Genomic DNA, 16912 nt, shown 5'->3' with positions numbered 1-16912 from the left:
GCGCTCGTGTGTACAGCTTGCTAGCCGGTTTTCGAATCCTCAACTCGTGCCGCGATGGGCGAAATTTTACGAGCTCTGCGCAAAAAAAAAAAAAGCAGATGACCCCCGCTGATAAAGGTTTGTCGTGACGAGTTGCAAACTCCAAAAAGGCCGGATTGCTTGCACGGAGAAAATCCAAAAGAAAATAAAGCGGGGCATTTCTCGACTCCCGCCAACCAGGAGCTAGCTTCACACCTTGCAACTTCATCGCTTTCTCTTCTTCGAGGTCCAACTTCACAGCAGCAACAATCGCCAACCATGCCGCCACGACTCCCCGTGTGCGCTCTGCGCGCTCAATGCTCCCCTTGGAGCGCTTTCCGCGCATTCTCTTCCTCGCCGGCAGTCGCGTCTCCCCCCCGGGAGCCGCCTCACCCCCAGCCTCACCACCAGACGGCCCGGCCGCCGACGCCCTCGTCTAGCAGCAGTCTTCTCTCCATCAGCGCCGACCGCCACAAGCGCGCCCCCAGTGTGCGCGCCATGCGTCCCGGCGAGGCAGCCGCCAAGATGATGAACCGCTACACCGACAAGCAAAACCGGAGCAGGCTCGAGTCCGTCGAGGCGCTGAGGAATTCCAAGAACTCGGCGGATTACCTGAAGCAGATGCCGAGGAGGTGGGATGCGGGCGATGTGTATTCGCCGCACGACTTGAGTCCCGTGGAGATGCAGAAGTGGAGGAAGAGGTCGTTGAGGAGCAATGATGTCGTTGATGCATTGGGCATTAGGCCATTGGACATGTACAAGGTAAGGGCGGCGGCCCTCGACGAGGAAGTGAACTGTTTTGGCGCAGCTCTGCTAATGTTTTGGTGCAGAACTTTTCTCTTGTGCAGGAATTCACCACCTCATCGGGCCAAATCATTCACTCTGCCGGCACGAGCTTGCGGCCCGTCAATCAGCGCAAGATTGCCAAGATGATTCGTCGTGTTCAGGGCATGGGCATTTATCCCACGATTCATGATCATCCTGAGATGATTCGGGACGACTTCTTCCCTGAGAGGAGATGAAGTGCAGATGGAAACAGATGCAGCTTCGGAAGTAAGGGGAAGGGGGTTCAAACAAGTTGGTATCTGCCGAGAAGTGGGCAACCTCGTTGGCCACCTCTATTCTTCATATCCCACTATATGTACAACAGCCTAAAGCTCCGTTTCATGTATAGATACAAATATCCAAAGACACATATGCCTTTTGCTTTTATACACAATCATGTCTTCATGATTCGCTTGATTTTGATTTGACAGAGGCCGTACTCGTTGAGCCGTCTGCCAACTTTGTCCAGCTCTGCCCATGTGGCTCGGTACTTTTTCTTTACCCAGTCGCGGTAGTTTGCTTGTAGTTCTTGTCCGGGGAGTGCGTTGTGCGCAATGGCTAGTCTGTTTCTATAGATTAGTATCATTGGTTTCATTATCCTCATGTCCATGGCAGTTCGTTAGACTCACGTCATTGAATCTGGCTCCGATCCAACATAGGATGCCATATTCATAATTAGCCCACGCACTTCTTTCTCATTGCCACTTCCGGCCACGGCGCCCACGTATGCACTGTACACGGCTTGAGGCACTTCCAAATCCATCCGCTCGATTCTCTCCCAGATTTCACGGGCCTGCTTATCTCCACCGGATTTCTTTTCTAAAGCCCAAAACACTGCCTGTAAACTTGCATATGACGGACCCTCACGAGACTGGATAATCTCATTCCAAAAGTCCAATGATGTTGTCGGCTTGTCGCAAGCTGCGTAAGCCAGCATCAGCCCGGTGTACAGCTTTGTGTTGGGTTGGATAGTAGTATCCATCTTGAGCATGTTGTGCACCAAGACTAATCCCTCGGGATCAGGATTCTGTGCGACTCCCTCTAGATAGAGTATATACGTATCCATAGTAGGGTGATAGGTCTTGTTTCGGTGTTGACGCATGTGCCCAAACACATGGGAGGCCATATCGGGCCGTTTGCGGTCAAAGAACGATGATATCAGTTTCATCCTGAGCTCATAGCTCGTATCTTGGAAGAATTGTTGAAGAAGTTGGTACGCGCCCCATGCTCGAGATGTACTAGTCCCTTTGTCGAGACAAAATGTCACAAAGGCGTGTTGCACAACCTCTCGTTGCTGCTCGCTATATAGGAAAGAATGGAGAGATAGCAAATCCATTACGTCAAAGTGCTGATCATTCTCCAGAAACTTGACACAAAGAGCTGCTACGGTTTCCGGGTCTAGCAGCATCTGTTCCTCCTCGAGTGCGTCTAGAAGCGCAAGAATAGTCTTGAAGTCTGGAGGTACTTGGCGTGATAACAGAGTCAAATATTTATTGGAGGATTGACGAAAATCATCAAAGAGATCAGATCCATTTTCGTTGTTCCATGGTTCGAAGTGTTTGACTTGTTCAAAAGCGCGTTGTGCGCCCTTGAGGTCGACAGCCTCTAACCTCAGCCGCAACAGACGAAGATAGGTCTCTCCACTCGGCGCAAGCCCCCTCTCGGCACAAAGTGCAAGTATGCCTTCACCCAATTCCGAATCTTGAGTCTCGATTGCAACAGTCAAGAGACCATTGATGGTGCTGATTGTGGGAGCAAGCGCCCCGTTGCGATCGACCATATGTCCCATTATGGCTTCTACTTCCGCCAAGCTCCTCCCAAGTAGCAAGATGGACTGCAGTATAGCATCCCAATGTTTTCTTTTCGGTTGCGACTGCCCTAGTTCAAGAATAAGAGGCCCTGCCCATTCCTGGAGGTCGTTTCTTCTCGCGAATGATGCTATGTCTCTATAAACCTGAGCCTGACAGTACTTTTGGTCTATTGGCTGGCTAAACCAATACTGAGTTTCGGTAACCTTGTCGTTGTTGGCAAAATATCGAACCATGACCGCTTGGATGGTAGCATCATACGGGACACCATGCGCCATGGCATAGTTGACTAGCTCGACAAGCTCTGCTTCTTTGCCTTCTCTCGCAAGTCCATGGGCCACGGATGCCAGCAGTCGATCCTCCTTGACCAAGTAGGCATGATAGGAAGGATCCGCCCACTTTGATTTCAACATTAGCAGTGCTTCTTCCGAGCCACCGTACTCGCATAGCATCTTGATGAAATAGCTCCATTGCAGCTGGGGAGGTCGAGCTTTGCCGGTGTGATTTCCCGAAGACCAGACTGCGTATAATGATTTCGCCAGTTCCAAATGATTTTCACTTCTCTCTTGCGGTTCGATATCGAGAAGAACTTGTCGTATCATGGACAAATCCGCCGAGGACAGCGACTTCGAGTGCTGGTCATGTCCGTCGCTAGTCGTAAGGTATTCAAGCAATCGGCGACATTGTAAGGCCTGCGTGCTATTCAGCGGCATCTTCCTCTTCAACTTGGATTGCATAAGCTTCCTCAATGCGTCTATCAATTCTTTCCTTGGCGGCGGTCGCAGATTATCGAGCATCCGACTTCTCCAAACCATGACTTGCATCCATCCTGGCTCATACTCGGGTTGTCGAATTTCTCGCGGAGGTTTCTGGAACAGCGCATTGAGAAATGTCCTCGCAAAAGTCCTCTGCACCACAGGTCGCGAAATCGGTCGTCGTCGGGTCGGAGGAACGCAGGGAAGACATGCTGGAGCGGACGTCGGCCGGTAAACTAGGAACCGGCGACCATGACGGGCCAGATTCACCCTCATGGTTGATTAATTCTAGGAGTTGATGGCACTTATAGACGTAAGTGGATCGATCATTGAGCCAACAAAGGGTCGCATTCCACTTACAAGAGCATCTTCAAGGTGAAAACCCTGGTCTGCAGGTTGAAGGCGTCCGCACCTTGAGCAGGTTAAAGCTATCTTCAGATTGCTGGACAATTATTGCGGGTCTCATAACTACATGCATACATGATGAAATTCCCGTGGTTTAACCGAACTCATCACCTCCGCCATCGAGTAATCTTGGCTCAACGCTCGTCTTCCGGGCGCAGCAAGCATCGTGCAATAAAGAAAGAAATACCGCTGTATTCTCTCGTCCACTTAGTCGCTGACGGCGCCGAGGCAATAATTATTTTTTTATAAACAGACAAGACCACCGACGTAGAGAAACTACATATAATGATACTGGTAAAAGCCAGTATCCACGACCCTTAATAATCGCATGCTCTCACCCCAAACGCCACCCTCCTTTCCGGTAGTAAGGTCCCCCCACGGCGACGATGCTCCCTCTACTCTGTTGACGATGTTGTAGTGAGTGTGTGTAACGAGGTGTGTTACGAGTCTGTGTAACGAGTCTGTATGACTTGATGTTTAGCAGGAAGAGAGGGGGGAAAAAAGCCAAAAGCCAAAAGGCCAAAACAAAAACAAAGAAGTAGCAGTATATGAAAGAGCATAGAATAAGCGAGCCTCCATTCTGTTTACACAGATTATAGGAAATCACCATCTGCTCTTGCTCTGCTGATGGGGGAAGTTCAACCCACCGAGTTTGTACCGTGACGAGCGAGGCATACGAGTATCGTGCAAGCGTAACATCTAATAATATAGTATTAGGCTGTAAGCTAAGAACAGTAAAAGACTAGAAAAATAAACCATTTATACGCGTATCATGACGCGTTACACGCACACCAGCGGAATTAGTGCTGCATCGCGCCCCGCTAGCTAAAGCCATCTCGCGATAGCCTCAGCCATCATCATCATAGAAGCAAAGGAAGGCTTTCATGAACGCGGAACCTAAACGCAGCACCAAGGAAGCTGCTAGACCAGCTCCTAAAGGGGCCAAAAGGGCCAAAAAGGCCAAGGCTGCCAAATAACACTGAATTGGTAGTTTCAATTTGTTCCGGAAACGCCTTATTATTTACTGTTTTATATATAATATCCTATAACCAGCTATCAGGTAAGACATAAACCCGCCAAGTAATTCACAGGCACACCATGCAAGCTCTACTACAGACGGCCCAAGACTTTTAAGGTCTAGAGATCCAACATGCGAGGAGAACTAGACACAGACAAAGTTTAGCAACAAGACAATAAATGCCTTTTCGCGGGCGGCTAATGCAAGTCCGCCGCATGTAAACCCCAGATTAAATTACCACGGTCAAGCTTAAAAACGCCACGCCCAGGGGGAAAAGATCCCACCCCAAGTATAAAATATGGCTGGGCCTTCTGTTTAAAAAAAAAAAAACCATCTTACAATTTATTTCCTCAACTACCGCTCAGCAACCATTACTTCAGGCAAAAAACTCAAGAGCAACCAGTCTCGCTAGCGGATATGAAGTCATTGCTGGAAGATTCACCTGGCCCTTCTTCCCCTCCTTCTCCTGCTCCTCCTGCTCCTCCCCCTCCCCCTTATAACCCTTCTAATAACATTAAGGGAAAATACCGCGCTCATGAAGACTCCCATTTTAATGGCGGACGTGCCCGAATCAAGCTGCAAAAAGACATGAACTTTCCCCCACTAATTGGGCCATGGAAGTACGACGAAAAAACCCACAACGATGCAATCTGGATAGCACATATGGACATTTGCTTCAAAGACGTGTCCGCAACCATGGAGCAAGGCCTATATTGGTCGCGGGATAATATAGATCCTACCGGCTCTAAAGTCTTCCACAATTCGTGGGGTAAATCTGCTGAGGACGGCTTCACTCGCGGGCGTCAATTTCATCTCATTGACTTGGCGGAGGATCCCCAGTGGAAGGCAAGCCTCGTAGTTTACGCCCCCAAAGTCAAGGCTCTTTCTGAATTCCGAATCCAAAATCTCTCGGTTGATAATATTGCCGACATGACTGCCTTCACTGGAGACGGGAGGTGGATTTATGAATATAACCGAGGTGATCCCGGGCAAAATTTTAATGCCATTTACGATGATATGCCGCTAGGTGGTTGGTGGCCGTGGCCTAAGAATGCGCATATCTAGGACGACGCTCTGGCTGTCACACGGTTACACGAGGGCCGCGATCTTGGGACCTGGGGCATAAGGCACACGGGCTTTCTTGTCCCAGGGCACGAGTCGAGCTGCCGAGGCGGGCAGACAAGTACATACCATGGTGCTGGATAAGAAGTGGGATTTGGCTGCAGGCGGCCCCCCAGTAGGGCCCCTGGAGGGGAAGATAAAAAAAAAAGGAAGCTCTGGGAGATGATTGGAATCTAGTTGAAAGGCTCAAATTGATCAGCAGCAGCAGCTTTGCTCAAACGTATGGCAAGGGCTCACGTTGGCATACGACCTAGTTATGGGAGTATTAGAACCACGAAAGAATTTTGAGATCTCACAAAAATAGTTTTGACCAGACTTCTGGAGTTACCTCAGAACAGCTAATAACTTGGCGAGTCGTATTAAAAAGAGCCCAATTCATGTCATCTTGATACATATTCCGTATTCAGACACCATCTTCCATACTACTACAAATCCCCCAATCGCAGGTATTATGTACATCCCAGCGAAAAACATGAACGCCCCGAGCAAAAGATAAGTCATAAAACGGTCACTTACTTTTCTCTCCTTGCCTGGGGGTCGGTGTTCTTCTTGTGGCCCACTGTTCAATCTCCAAAGAACTGGCCTGGATTCCACAAATATTGTTGACATAGAGCCAAGACCAGGGCCGGCGACAGACCCCAAACAAAGCCAAAGCATAGTCCAGACCCGTTGATGAGGTGCGCTTTTCCCTGGCTGGAACAAGGACATGGCGCCGACAATAGCCACCGGCGCTGCAGCAATGGCGCCGGCGATATACAGCGGTATTGTCGTTCGCGCTGTATCCTTTTCGGAACGAAACAAAAACTCAAGGGTCATGGGTGTGAGTTTATTTTCTCGGAGGACAGTTCCGTAAGAGTAGATGACACGTTCTTCGGTCTCTTTGCTAATTCGGCCCATTGCTGAATCCAAGGGGTATCTATGCGCCAACCCATTTTCCTTCAGTTTATTTCGTAGTTTGTCCAGTGCAGGAGAGTTGACTAGAAACATCGTCGAGTACTGGGGGCATATCAGATTCCCCATCAAGTTCAACATGGACATCAAAATATACGGTGTGACCGTGAACCCAAACGCCGCATACCCGTATGTGGCAATTTGGTTCCCTCTTGTTTCGTAAAGAGTAAGAGCAGCGTAGACGAGTTGGCCAACAGATGCGAAAATTTTGAGCATGTTATGGCTGGAAGCTACAGGGCCCTCAGTCTTGTGTCTTGGTCGAAAAGTGGCGGTAAATGTATGCTCCATCCTTTCTTTAAATCCCCCGCCCTGGGTTACAGGAATGTCGTCCTCAAAAGTTACCCATTTTGGCAAGACCACGAGGCGATATCCTTTAGGTAGCCGTGAAATGCCATTCACGTGGGTAGTTGATATATCCGGGGGGAACACTAAAAAAAAGGTCAGAAGACTAGTATACGCAAAGTAGCTCGGGTGAAATTTTCATCTTACCCTCATCTCCTTCTTCATCAAGCACCTCCCTGGCCACAGTATCAACTACACTGATGCTTCCTTTCGTCCTGGTATCAGTGCAAGTGACACAGATTCCGCCTCTGCATATGCAGCCTGTTGATTGTGGTCTGGGTTGCATTGGATCACAGACTTCTGAAATGCCATCTTGCTTGACAATGGATCTCCCGGCTTCAGCGTCATCTTCTTCCGAGAAGGTGATCTCGTCCGGCTTAAAAATCATACATATAGCCCCGGCTCTGGCTGCTTTCGTCAGTTCTGTCGGAGCAAAACAAGCCAGGCTGCTGACAGCATGAACTGCTACCAAGACGCCAGCCCCAGGAAAACATAGAGCAAGTAGTATGCTGACAGCCCACGAGAGACTGCTCTGTCCCGGTCTTCCGATAACTGTTGCCGCATGAGATACATAATTCCCTAAGAAAAATACCATGATATCCTTCCATTCGGCTGGCTTGCACATGAGACTGCAGTCGCCATGATGGGTGAAGCCGGGGATTTGGATTGGGCAACTTGCGTCTTCCATCTCTACTCCATTGGATGAGTAACAACCAGTAAACTTCGACAAGGGATACAGAGTATTTCAAGAGATATTTCCCTAGGTAAGTCTATCACAGCTTCAAGAACAGACCAATTCAGCCTCAACCTTGCGCCGGAGGGTGCAAATGTCGAAGGCGGAACGGCAAAGCATGCCTGGGTAGTTGCCTCTTTATGTTTCTCATGTTTCATTGCAGGCCCCAAGCAAGCTGCACAGCTGCGCCATGAAGCATCAAACCCGCATCTCACCCCCGTTGGTTACTGGCAGCCTTGTTTTCTGCAGCAAGTCGGCGGCTATCAGAGCTGAAAATAGACGAACCCCGGTCAAGCACAACCCCTGTGAGCCGCCAGGCTCTCTTTCGGGCCCAGCAAACGATTTCATTTCTCTCGGCTGGCAGCGTCGCAATCGTCCTGGCCGTATGTGTAAGCAAGCTGCACAATGCGGCGAATTCACGCCTTTGGGGGCTATTAAATTCGAGCCTCTCGAACAGTTGAATTCGGGCCTCCGAAGCCGCTATTGCTGTCCGATTCGAGACTTTTAAAGCTCTTGAGTTCGGCCCTGCCGCCGCCGTTGGATTTGAGCACTTTGAAGCTGTTGAGTTTAAACCCCTTGGGCTGCTGCTGCTGAATTTGAAGCTTTTTAGCTGGGTTGATGTGAATTGCTCGGCGACCTACTCTTTTCGCTCGCACCCCACAAGGATACCTGCACGGGTCAAATACCAAGTCCAGCGGGACACCGTATATACTATTACTAGATTGATGATAAGGTACAAGAGCTATAAGAAAGTATAGGGCTTTATTTTTTGAAGAGAATTAAGGGTAAAACTTGAGAGAATATATGCACTATATGCAATAAGAAGAAGTATATAAAATAAGGGGTTGATTGAAGCTGCTACAAGTTGCCTACCTACCTAGGTACTTAAGTACTTAAGTACTTAGATATAAGTACCTAGGTACCTAGGTAGGTAGTATGTACGCACACCCACGCTTGCTATTGATGGAAGTAATAGTAGAACCAGGAAAGCATTTCAGGATTACATACGAGATATTTTTAACCAGACTTACTAAGTTGCCTTGGAACAGTTAATAACTCGGTGAGTTATTAAAAAAGCCCACTCTTTTATTGCTGGAATGAAGCCATATTCTGCAATAGGGGTGGGTAGATTGGAGGGAAAAGCAATGCAACTATCTGACTTTTTTGCTCTTGTTTTGGATTTCAATTGAAAAAAGGCTTAAATATGAGCTTCTCGAAATTTCCGAGTATAAAAAGCGGGAAAACCTGTGTCATGTTCTCCTTCCCGTCGGTCCTTGTCACGTGATGGCCTTGTCCAAGTTGAGTCCCAAACCTGTTCACGAGAGCCTCGGTCTCATCCCTCACAACGACCTGCGCCGACGGCACCAATATCCGTAACCATGTCGTCGACATTAGTCACAGGATCATCAAGTCAGTTGACCGACACAAAATTTTCCGACGTTATTCCTTCCGTCGCCGTGATCGATACGCCTCTATCCAAAAGCATCGCCCTCCTTCGACCGGGTCTCATACTGGGACTCCTCGCCCTACGTTTCAATTCTCTCGTCGCTGATCCCGTGCCGACTCTCCAGCTTGCGCTCCCTGCTGTCGCCTTGGTCCAGACTGTATATGCGATTATTTGTCTTCCCGTTGCTGGCTCTCAATCCGCCAAGGTTGTGAGGAAGCCTCGTCCCGGGGAGAAGAAGAAGGCTGACATAAATGGACCAAACACCATCTCGGTATGTACTATGAACGGCGCCTTTTTTTCCCCTTGAAAAATGGGCGTGGTTGCAAAGTATGCTCTTGTCGCTAATTCAAGATGGGTTGCCACCAACTAGACAGCTATCCTCGCTTTACTCCTAAGCGCAATCGCCACCCCGGCTGTGTACATTCTCTTTGTTCTATTTGGCGCTCCTTTTCTCGATCACGTCGAACACACGCTTCTCTGCTCTGCACACTTCTCGTTGCTCGCTCTCTTCCCTATATTCTACTCGAGGGGTGTAAAGGCCGAAACCCTTGTCGCGGTGGCCGGTGCTTCAGCGCCTCTGGACGAAACATTTGGAGGACTGGTTGGTGCTGTAGCTGGGGCATGGCTTGGAGCAGTTCCCATTCCACTGGACTGGGATAGAGAGTGGCAGAAATGGCCAGTCACGATTGTGGTCGGCATGTTTGCAGGCTCATTGCTGTGCAGCTCGGTGTCGGGGACGTTGCTCTTTGGCAAACGGTTGAGCAGCAATGAAGAAAAGAACGAGTAATTAAGAGTAGGCCCCTCTACAAGGTGAATTGATACAATAATGTCTCTAGGTGGCTACAGAAGTACATACATGTCGCCCCACGTCGAAAGCCTGCAAGCAAATCCATGCGTCCCTATTCAATGGCATGCCATTCGTCTAGATACAATCATGCGGCGGCAGGTGAGTAGTGCTGCCACATAAAATTTAGACGCGGCGTCTATTATGGCAGTCGCATGACACATGGAATGAGGATGGCACACAGGACATTTCAGAAAACTATGATTAATGGGTATCTAATAGCTGCCCTGAGGCATTACTTCCAAAGGTAGCGTCAAGTTATTGGCCATACATCCTCATACCGTGCATACACTGCCCCTTCCAAACCACAGAGAAAAAAATAGAAGCAGGGGGATAGCGGAACCGTACAAGTCATAAGCTACCCGTAGAGACTCGCCCCAAACAGCCAACTGAGTATGAGATCGAAAGAGAAGAAGGATTGCAACGGGTTGGTTCAAAGCCTTGAATATCTTAGGTTCGCATCATCATGCAGACATGGACGCAATTCGCCAACGCCGCCGGTGTTTAGCGTGAGTAAATGACCCAGAAGGCGTGAATAAGACCAGGAAAGTAACCTGGGAGTAAGAAACAAGTTTGTCAGCAAAAGTCATCGGTAGTAGAGGAAGCGTCTGTTCCGGACGGCGGTCTGGATAAAGGCGATGCTGCCATGTTGCCTAGAGGCTTGGCACGTACCCAAGATTGTGAGAATGACGTTGATCCAAAATTGGCCAGAGCAGCCAACCTCAAGGAACACACCCAGAGGGGGCAGAATAATGGCAAGGATGACCTTGCAAATGTCGCTGGCGTGAAAGGTCAGTCTCATATCTCATTTTGTCACAGTTTCTCTCGCTGGTGTCTGCTTGCTGTGGTAATCATGACTCCGTGAGCGGCGCGGATCCGAGCTGCACTCAGCCAGATCCATTGGCCACCAGCAGCAAAATCGCCGTTGAGAAGCGTCTCGCTTTCGAGCGCATCAATACAAAGCTTACCTAGCGGTGACAGGCATGTTGTCGGTTTAAAGCTAACAGCTTGGGGAGTTCTAGTTGATGCGGAATGACGTTGACGAAAGATGTTTTGAAGGAAGCCGAACGAGGGGAAGGCGGGCGGAGGGGGGAGGCAGCTTACTTATTCTGTTTTCCAAACAGCAGAAGCGATCTTTCCCAAGCCAAGTGTTTTTGCCTTTGCCAATGCTACTTAGTATTAGTACCACGCCGACAGCAAACCCAGGTTCGGGTCGCGCGGCGGGACCGCCGATGCAATAGCAGCATGTGTGTCTCGAACCATGGATTTCCATCCCGCCGACTTGTTATTGCTCCCTGTCTTTCCGGTACCCAGTTATCGCAGCTACTAACGCGCACAACATTGGTCGACCAGGTCTCCATGCACTCTGGGGGCCTGCCCAATCGACGATGCGTAACTGTATCGCCACCAACCAGCCCGGCCGCCCGTCCCACAAGCCTTCTCCTGCGTCATCGACTCGCTCCCGAAAGGAAATGGAGCCAGGATAAGCAAGTTTGCGAGCTTCCCTTCGGAACATGATTTCCACGCTGTGTCGCGCGACAAGAAAGCTCCTCACCCCTCTAGTCTGGCAACACTGCTGTCTCGTCTCAGCAACAACCTCAAACGTTCGCTCCAATCGACCCCGCCTCCAACAACTCGGCCTTCCCAGATGTGGCACGAAGCTCCAGAGGCCCCGTGCCGATGGAAAAAATCAAATAATCACACAAGTGATCAAGAGTCTGTACTCCGTAAGCCCAATCTGCAATACGTCATGGCACGGTCCCCCTTCGAAATGCAACGACAGGGATCAATTGATTTGCACCGCCACACAATATGTGCAGCAATTGACGCTACAATTACTAGCGTCTTCAGCAACCACACATCCACCATCTAACCGCTGCCAAGCCACAGATGAGCCTGGTGCCAAGAAGACAAGCCACAAATTGGGGACAGGGCCAGCAGCTCTCAAGTGCTACCTTGCTCCATGACGGCAGAGGGTGGCCTCATCATGATGATGACATATGCTGTGCGCATGTTTGTCATGGTGTCACGGCACATGAGGACACAATCAGCTGCGACTGCCATGTCAATTGACAGCCCCGGGGAAAAAATCAAAATGCGCCGGTTAAGAAGGGTCGACAAACCCCAGCCATCCGTTATATCCCCAGATGGCCCTTCCACCGCCAGACTCCAGACCGATAGCTCGCCGGGCACCCAGCCGGTCCGAGTGCGCAGTGCATCTGAATACCGGACCCGCTGTTGGGCGAACATTTGTTGGCGCAGTTTTCCCTCCGGCGCGCACCGGGTGCATCAGACCCCGTCTGCACCACAACGCTTGCCAGTTGCAGCGTGGTATTCCTTACCTCCGTCCCAACCACACGATACGGAGGTACATACTTAAGTACATGGCATGCGCCGTCTCTCTTCCCCGGTGGCTGAGCGAGACATCATTTCAGCCCTAGCTTCCTAATTTATGCAGCGGCCATTTAAAACACGTCGCTCCTGCCACCCCCACCAACACACCGGCTGGCCTCGGCCATGCGCCGAGCCTTCCAACGATACTACGCTGGTAGCTGTTTATGTGCCCAGACATTTCAAAATGCTGCGGTCCACTTGGAGCCCAGCAGCTGAGGGCCAAGACTGCCAAAGACCAGGTTGAGTCCGGTCGGAGTCATCGGCGATGATGCAAAGTCCTGCCCGGGTTTACACCACTCAAAAAAATAAATAAATAAATAAATAAAAAATCAACATGTTTACTCCGTACGGAGGACCAAGTGGCATTAGGAAACGGTTGCACAGCACCCAAGGTTATCCCCTGCGCCGAACCAGGCACACCTTGTACGAGATTGGGCCTCGTCGAGTTTGTGCGTGTCCATTGAACCTTGACACCCTAGAGTCCTAGACTCTGCCAATGAATGGACGGGTTCACAATCTTTCCGTCATTCATCACCCAACGACACAAGACACCGCCCGCGTGGAAGCCCTTCGCTTGCGCGTCCTGGCTGTTCATCCCTTTGGGTGTTCGAAGGTGCCGATTTTGTACCGACCAAGGATGTTAACCAATTAAAAATCTTAATATAAGAGATATATTAATATACGAGATTATATAAAGATATAAGTATTATTTATATTTATATATATAAAAAGATATATATATTTTACGCTTGCACGATACTTGTACCATGCGTGTAATTTTATTTGACTACAGAGCGAAACAACCAAAAATTAATAAAAAGATATATATTTATACGCACAAAACCAGGTATCTACTAGGTATCTCAGACAAAGCGGGCCCGGTAGGCAATCGGCACCTTCAAACACCCAAAGGGATAGTACATAAATGCCATGTGGCATGCTTCCCTTGTAGACTAGGCGCGGGTCGATGCAAGAACAAGACAAGAAGCGTCCTTTGAACTTTGTCTATTCCAGGATACCTCGCACAAGCGAGTTCGAGTTCATGCCTATTACCAAAACCGCCATCTGACCAAAACGCCCGACTCCAAAACCCCCATCTGCGCCCCCTTCTAAAACACTAAAATACCCCCAACTCGGTCACGGTCAAAGTAATTCCCCCTCCCCGTCCTCGACAAGATCATCATCTTCTTCTTCCCAATCCACATTGGCTGCCATCTCCTCTGCCCGTCTCTGGACCTCCACCAACCCGGACAGCTCAGCAACGTAATCCTTCTCCTGCAGTGCCCTCTTGACAAAACCCCATCCATCTGTGCGATATGCGTCTAACACCTTGGGACTACATGCGCTGCAGCAGTCGTACGATTGACCCCGGATATTCATGTTTTGGAACGTAGATACGTAGCCGCGGATTTGGTGGGGGACCAGACCTAAAGGATGGCTGGGAGGGTCGCGGTCGGGAATACTTCCTGGCGTATGTTGGGGTGCTGGTGCCTGGTTTCGGAGCGGGTGTTGGAGGAGACTAGTGAACAGCTCGACCAGGAGGGCAGATGCGATGGCTGCGACGCCGGGCCGGGTTACTGTACACTGCTGGTCGAGGGTCTGGTCCTTCATTGACTGTCATGTCGTAAGTATCTAATAATCTTTCCTATTGAAAGTGAGGAGTGAGGGGGAAGGGGAGCGTGGTCTGGTGATGAGTAGACTTACATCGGCTGGGGCCACGACGTCGTTGCAAAAGTAACAGCCGAGAGATGTCTGTCCGTTCTCCCTCGTCTCGGCTCCGTGACGCATGACGACATAAGAGTCGAATCCAAGAGCGGCATTCATGACAATCTTTGCTCGAGCCTTTCCTATCACCGTCGGTAGCCAACGCGACTCACGGGTATCCATCAACAGGAAAATAACGTCGTGGTCCTCAATCAAGCCTTCGAGCTTTTCCAAGTCGGCCCTCGTCTTTTCCTCGTCTGTAAATGCATGGCCAAGCATTGGCACAGAGAGGGCATGTCCTTCGCTTTCAACACCGGGGTAGATGCGCTTCAGCATGGCCGCTGCGGCTGCTGCTTTTGGCTGCCCGCCATTTGTGCAGTCGTTGAACTCGAATAGTGGTTGTCGTACGGGGTTCGAGTATGAGACCCTGCCGTAGTCGACGAATGTCACCTTCCTCACACCCCAGCCTAGCAAATTTCTCGAGACGTAGCCTCCCAGTGTTCCGGCTCCCAGCAGGAGACATTTTGTGTTCTTGATAAGGTCCAAGTCAAGGTCGGGTGCGAGACGCCACTTCATCAGCTTCAGGTTCAAGTCGACGGATGAATCAGCCAGTCTCGTCGGGTCCATGTAGTCTGCGAGATTTGCCTGCTGGGCTTGAAGCTTTCCGTTTCGCGACCTCTCCCACCCCGTAACCTTGGGCATTTCTCTCATCTCCATCGTTTCTACGGAGTCCATTTCGATGGGGAGCACGACACTCCTGGCTTCGTGTCTTCGGGCCCAGGTGTCTCTGTAGCACAGAATCTTGGCCCTTGACGCCCGGAAGCGCTGTCGGATGAGAACCAGGAGATTTCTAAGTGGCCAGCCAGGTCCTTCGGCGTAGGTGGATGGGTCGACGAAAGCGACGTAACGATCCTCCTCGGGGATGTCGTTGAAGAAGCCCTCCTCGAAACTGCCCAATGTGCTGACTTCCCATCTAAACCCTATACTGTTCAAGCCTTCGATATCTTCGGTTTGGATCTCCTGACCACGAACCTTTTTCGCGAGAAAAAACCCATGTTGACGACTGTCAACGCTATATCGCCACGTCCCAACCCTGTCGACCAGTTCTGTGCTTTCATCGGCGGTGAAGCGTTCAACAGGTCCGGTCCGCTTCCATTGGGGGTCTGAATGTAAGGCTGGGAACGCGAACCAATACGTAAACTTGTATTTCTTGAGATCCGCGTACGAGAGGATGACAAAAGATGAGAGAAGCGATGGCACAGAGTAGATGGTACCGTCGTTGATTGCGTCCCAGATCTATGTTCGTCAGTAATGCGGTCGACAGGTAAATAGTAGCGCTCGTGTCAACGTGCCTGTCTCCCGGCTTTCCTAATCATCTCGGTTTTATCCGTCGTCTTGAACCGCTCCAGGGTATTGACATTCTTGATAATGCCTTCTCCTCTGGCTGTGCCTAGAGGTGCGCTGCATCAGACTGTTCAGCTTTCTGGAAGCCATTCCGGTATATGAAAATGCGAAAACTCACTTTTGGTTGGTTAGGGCATTACCTAGGATCTGCATCTTGCAGCTAGCCTGTGGTTCCTCAACTCTCGACTCATACAAACCGAGCACGTTTCTCGCAGAGTCATCCAGCTTGTCATAGTCGAGCTTGGAGGCAAAAAGAGCCGAATAAAAGGGTAGCTCAATCTCCGACGTAAACGTCGCAAACTGGAGAGGCGTGGCCATAGTGAATCGCGGCGCCGTGTATGTGATTGTCTCACGAGATTCGCTGCCAATGTAGTTGATGAGACGTCTGTGGCAGACAAATCCGCGCTGCGGGGCAGATGAGACGTGTGCGTGTCAAGGAGTAAATCGATTAGCTTTATTTCCTGGTGGTCGAGAGCAAGATATTTTTCGTGCAAGGAGTGGAAAGTCAAAGATGGAGATGGAAAATCGGTGCCGTGATATGTTGATAGTCGAGGTTGTCATATGACAAAGAGAGTCATCACGAGCTGCGTGTCAGGCTGATGATTGCGGAAACCGGGTTGTTTGCTGCACCAGACATGTGCAGGGCTGGCGCCTGCGACCAGGCTAGAGGCATCGAGCTGTGCCCCGCCGCGGGGTTAGAGCCAGGCCGGGGAGTGGCCGGAAAGTTCAACTAGTACATGTACTCTGTGCCATTTGCGGTGTTTGAACTTGCATACTTACAAAGTAGGCGGCATGATGAGCTGCAAGTGCAAGAAAGTCTAGTTGAACGGGAAAGTCGCAGATGGGTAAAACGTCCCACCACACAATTTAAACAATTTCGAACGGTACTTAAGTAGGTAGGCTGGGATGGCGGGTCTTGCTTGGGCTTAGCGGCACTATGTAGAACGCTTTAATTAAATAAATAAGCTCGACCGTTTCAACAAAGCAACAAGATCATCCGGTATGGTGTAGTGGCTAACATCGCTCGCTCTCAATTATCCTTATCGTGTATTGTTACCGAGCAGCCCAGGGTTCGATTCCCTGTACCGGAGAAGGTTTCTATTTTTGCATTCCGTCTTTACTTTTTGCCGTGCGATTCGCTA

At 50.0% G+C, this 16912-nt stretch overlaps 5 protein-coding genes and 1 non-coding gene across 6 annotated transcripts; 3 read left to right on the top strand and 3 right to left on the bottom strand.

Moving 5' to 3' along the window:
• Nucleotides 1–297: 297 nt before the first annotated feature.
• On the top strand, nt 298–1040 carry G6M90_00g077070 (uncharacterized protein; the record flags this gene model as incomplete). Its single annotated transcript, XM_014689908.1, has 2 exons — nt 298–780; nt 849–1040. 2 exons carry the CDS (start codon nt 298–300, stop codon nt 1038–1040), a joined length of 675 nt encoding a protein of 224 aa, XP_014545394.1.
• A 197-nt stretch (nt 1041–1237) lies between these two features.
• cia84 (Complex I intermediate-associated protein 84) lies at nt 1238–3682 on the bottom strand (the record flags this gene model as incomplete). Its single annotated transcript, XM_066131065.1, has 2 exons — nt 1238–1406; nt 1473–3682. The coding sequence occupies 2 exons, from the start codon at nt 3680–3682 to the stop codon at nt 1238–1240; spliced, it is 2379 nt and encodes a 792-aa protein (XP_065987208.1).
• Nucleotides 3683–5246: 1564 nt separating this feature from the next.
• G6M90_00g077050 (uncharacterized protein) lies at nt 5247–5894 on the top strand (the record flags this gene model as incomplete). The annotated part of the gene is made up of 1 exon (XM_014689910.1): nt 5247–5894. The coding sequence occupies one exon, from the start codon at nt 5247–5249 to the stop codon at nt 5892–5894; it is 648 nt and encodes a 215-aa protein (XP_014545396.1).
• Nucleotides 5895–9356: 3462 nt separating this feature from the next.
• Nucleotides 9357–10211, top strand: gpi-11 (Glycosylphosphatidylinositol anchor biosynthesis protein 11; the record flags this gene model as incomplete). The annotated part of the gene is made up of 2 exons (XM_014689912.1): nt 9357–9695; nt 9795–10211. The coding sequence occupies 2 exons, from the start codon at nt 9357–9359 to the stop codon at nt 10209–10211; spliced, it is 756 nt and encodes a 251-aa protein (XP_014545398.1).
• A 3594-nt stretch (nt 10212–13805) lies between these two features.
• ATG7 (Ubiquitin-like modifier-activating enzyme ATG7) lies at nt 13806–16088 on the bottom strand (the record flags this gene model as incomplete). The annotated part of the gene is made up of 4 exons (XM_066131064.1): nt 13806–14276; nt 14367–15662; nt 15719–15827; nt 15889–16088. The coding sequence occupies 4 exons, from the start codon at nt 16086–16088 to the stop codon at nt 13806–13808; spliced, it is 2076 nt and encodes a 691-aa protein (XP_065987075.1).
• Nucleotides 16089–16766: 678 nt separating this feature from the next.
• G6M90_tRNA00000084 lies at nt 16767–16861 on the bottom strand. Its single transcript has one exon. It is a non-coding gene; the product is annotated as a tRNA-Glu (tRNA).
• Nucleotides 16862–16912: the final 51 nt, after the last annotated feature.

This window comes from Metarhizium brunneum, chromosome 4, assembly GCF_013426205.1.
Source record: "Metarhizium brunneum chromosome 4, complete sequence".
In the NCBI taxonomy this organism is placed as follows: domain Eukaryota; kingdom Fungi; phylum Ascomycota; class Sordariomycetes; order Hypocreales; family Clavicipitaceae; genus Metarhizium; species Metarhizium brunneum.
This window is presented reverse-complemented; position numbering and strand designations above follow the sequence as displayed.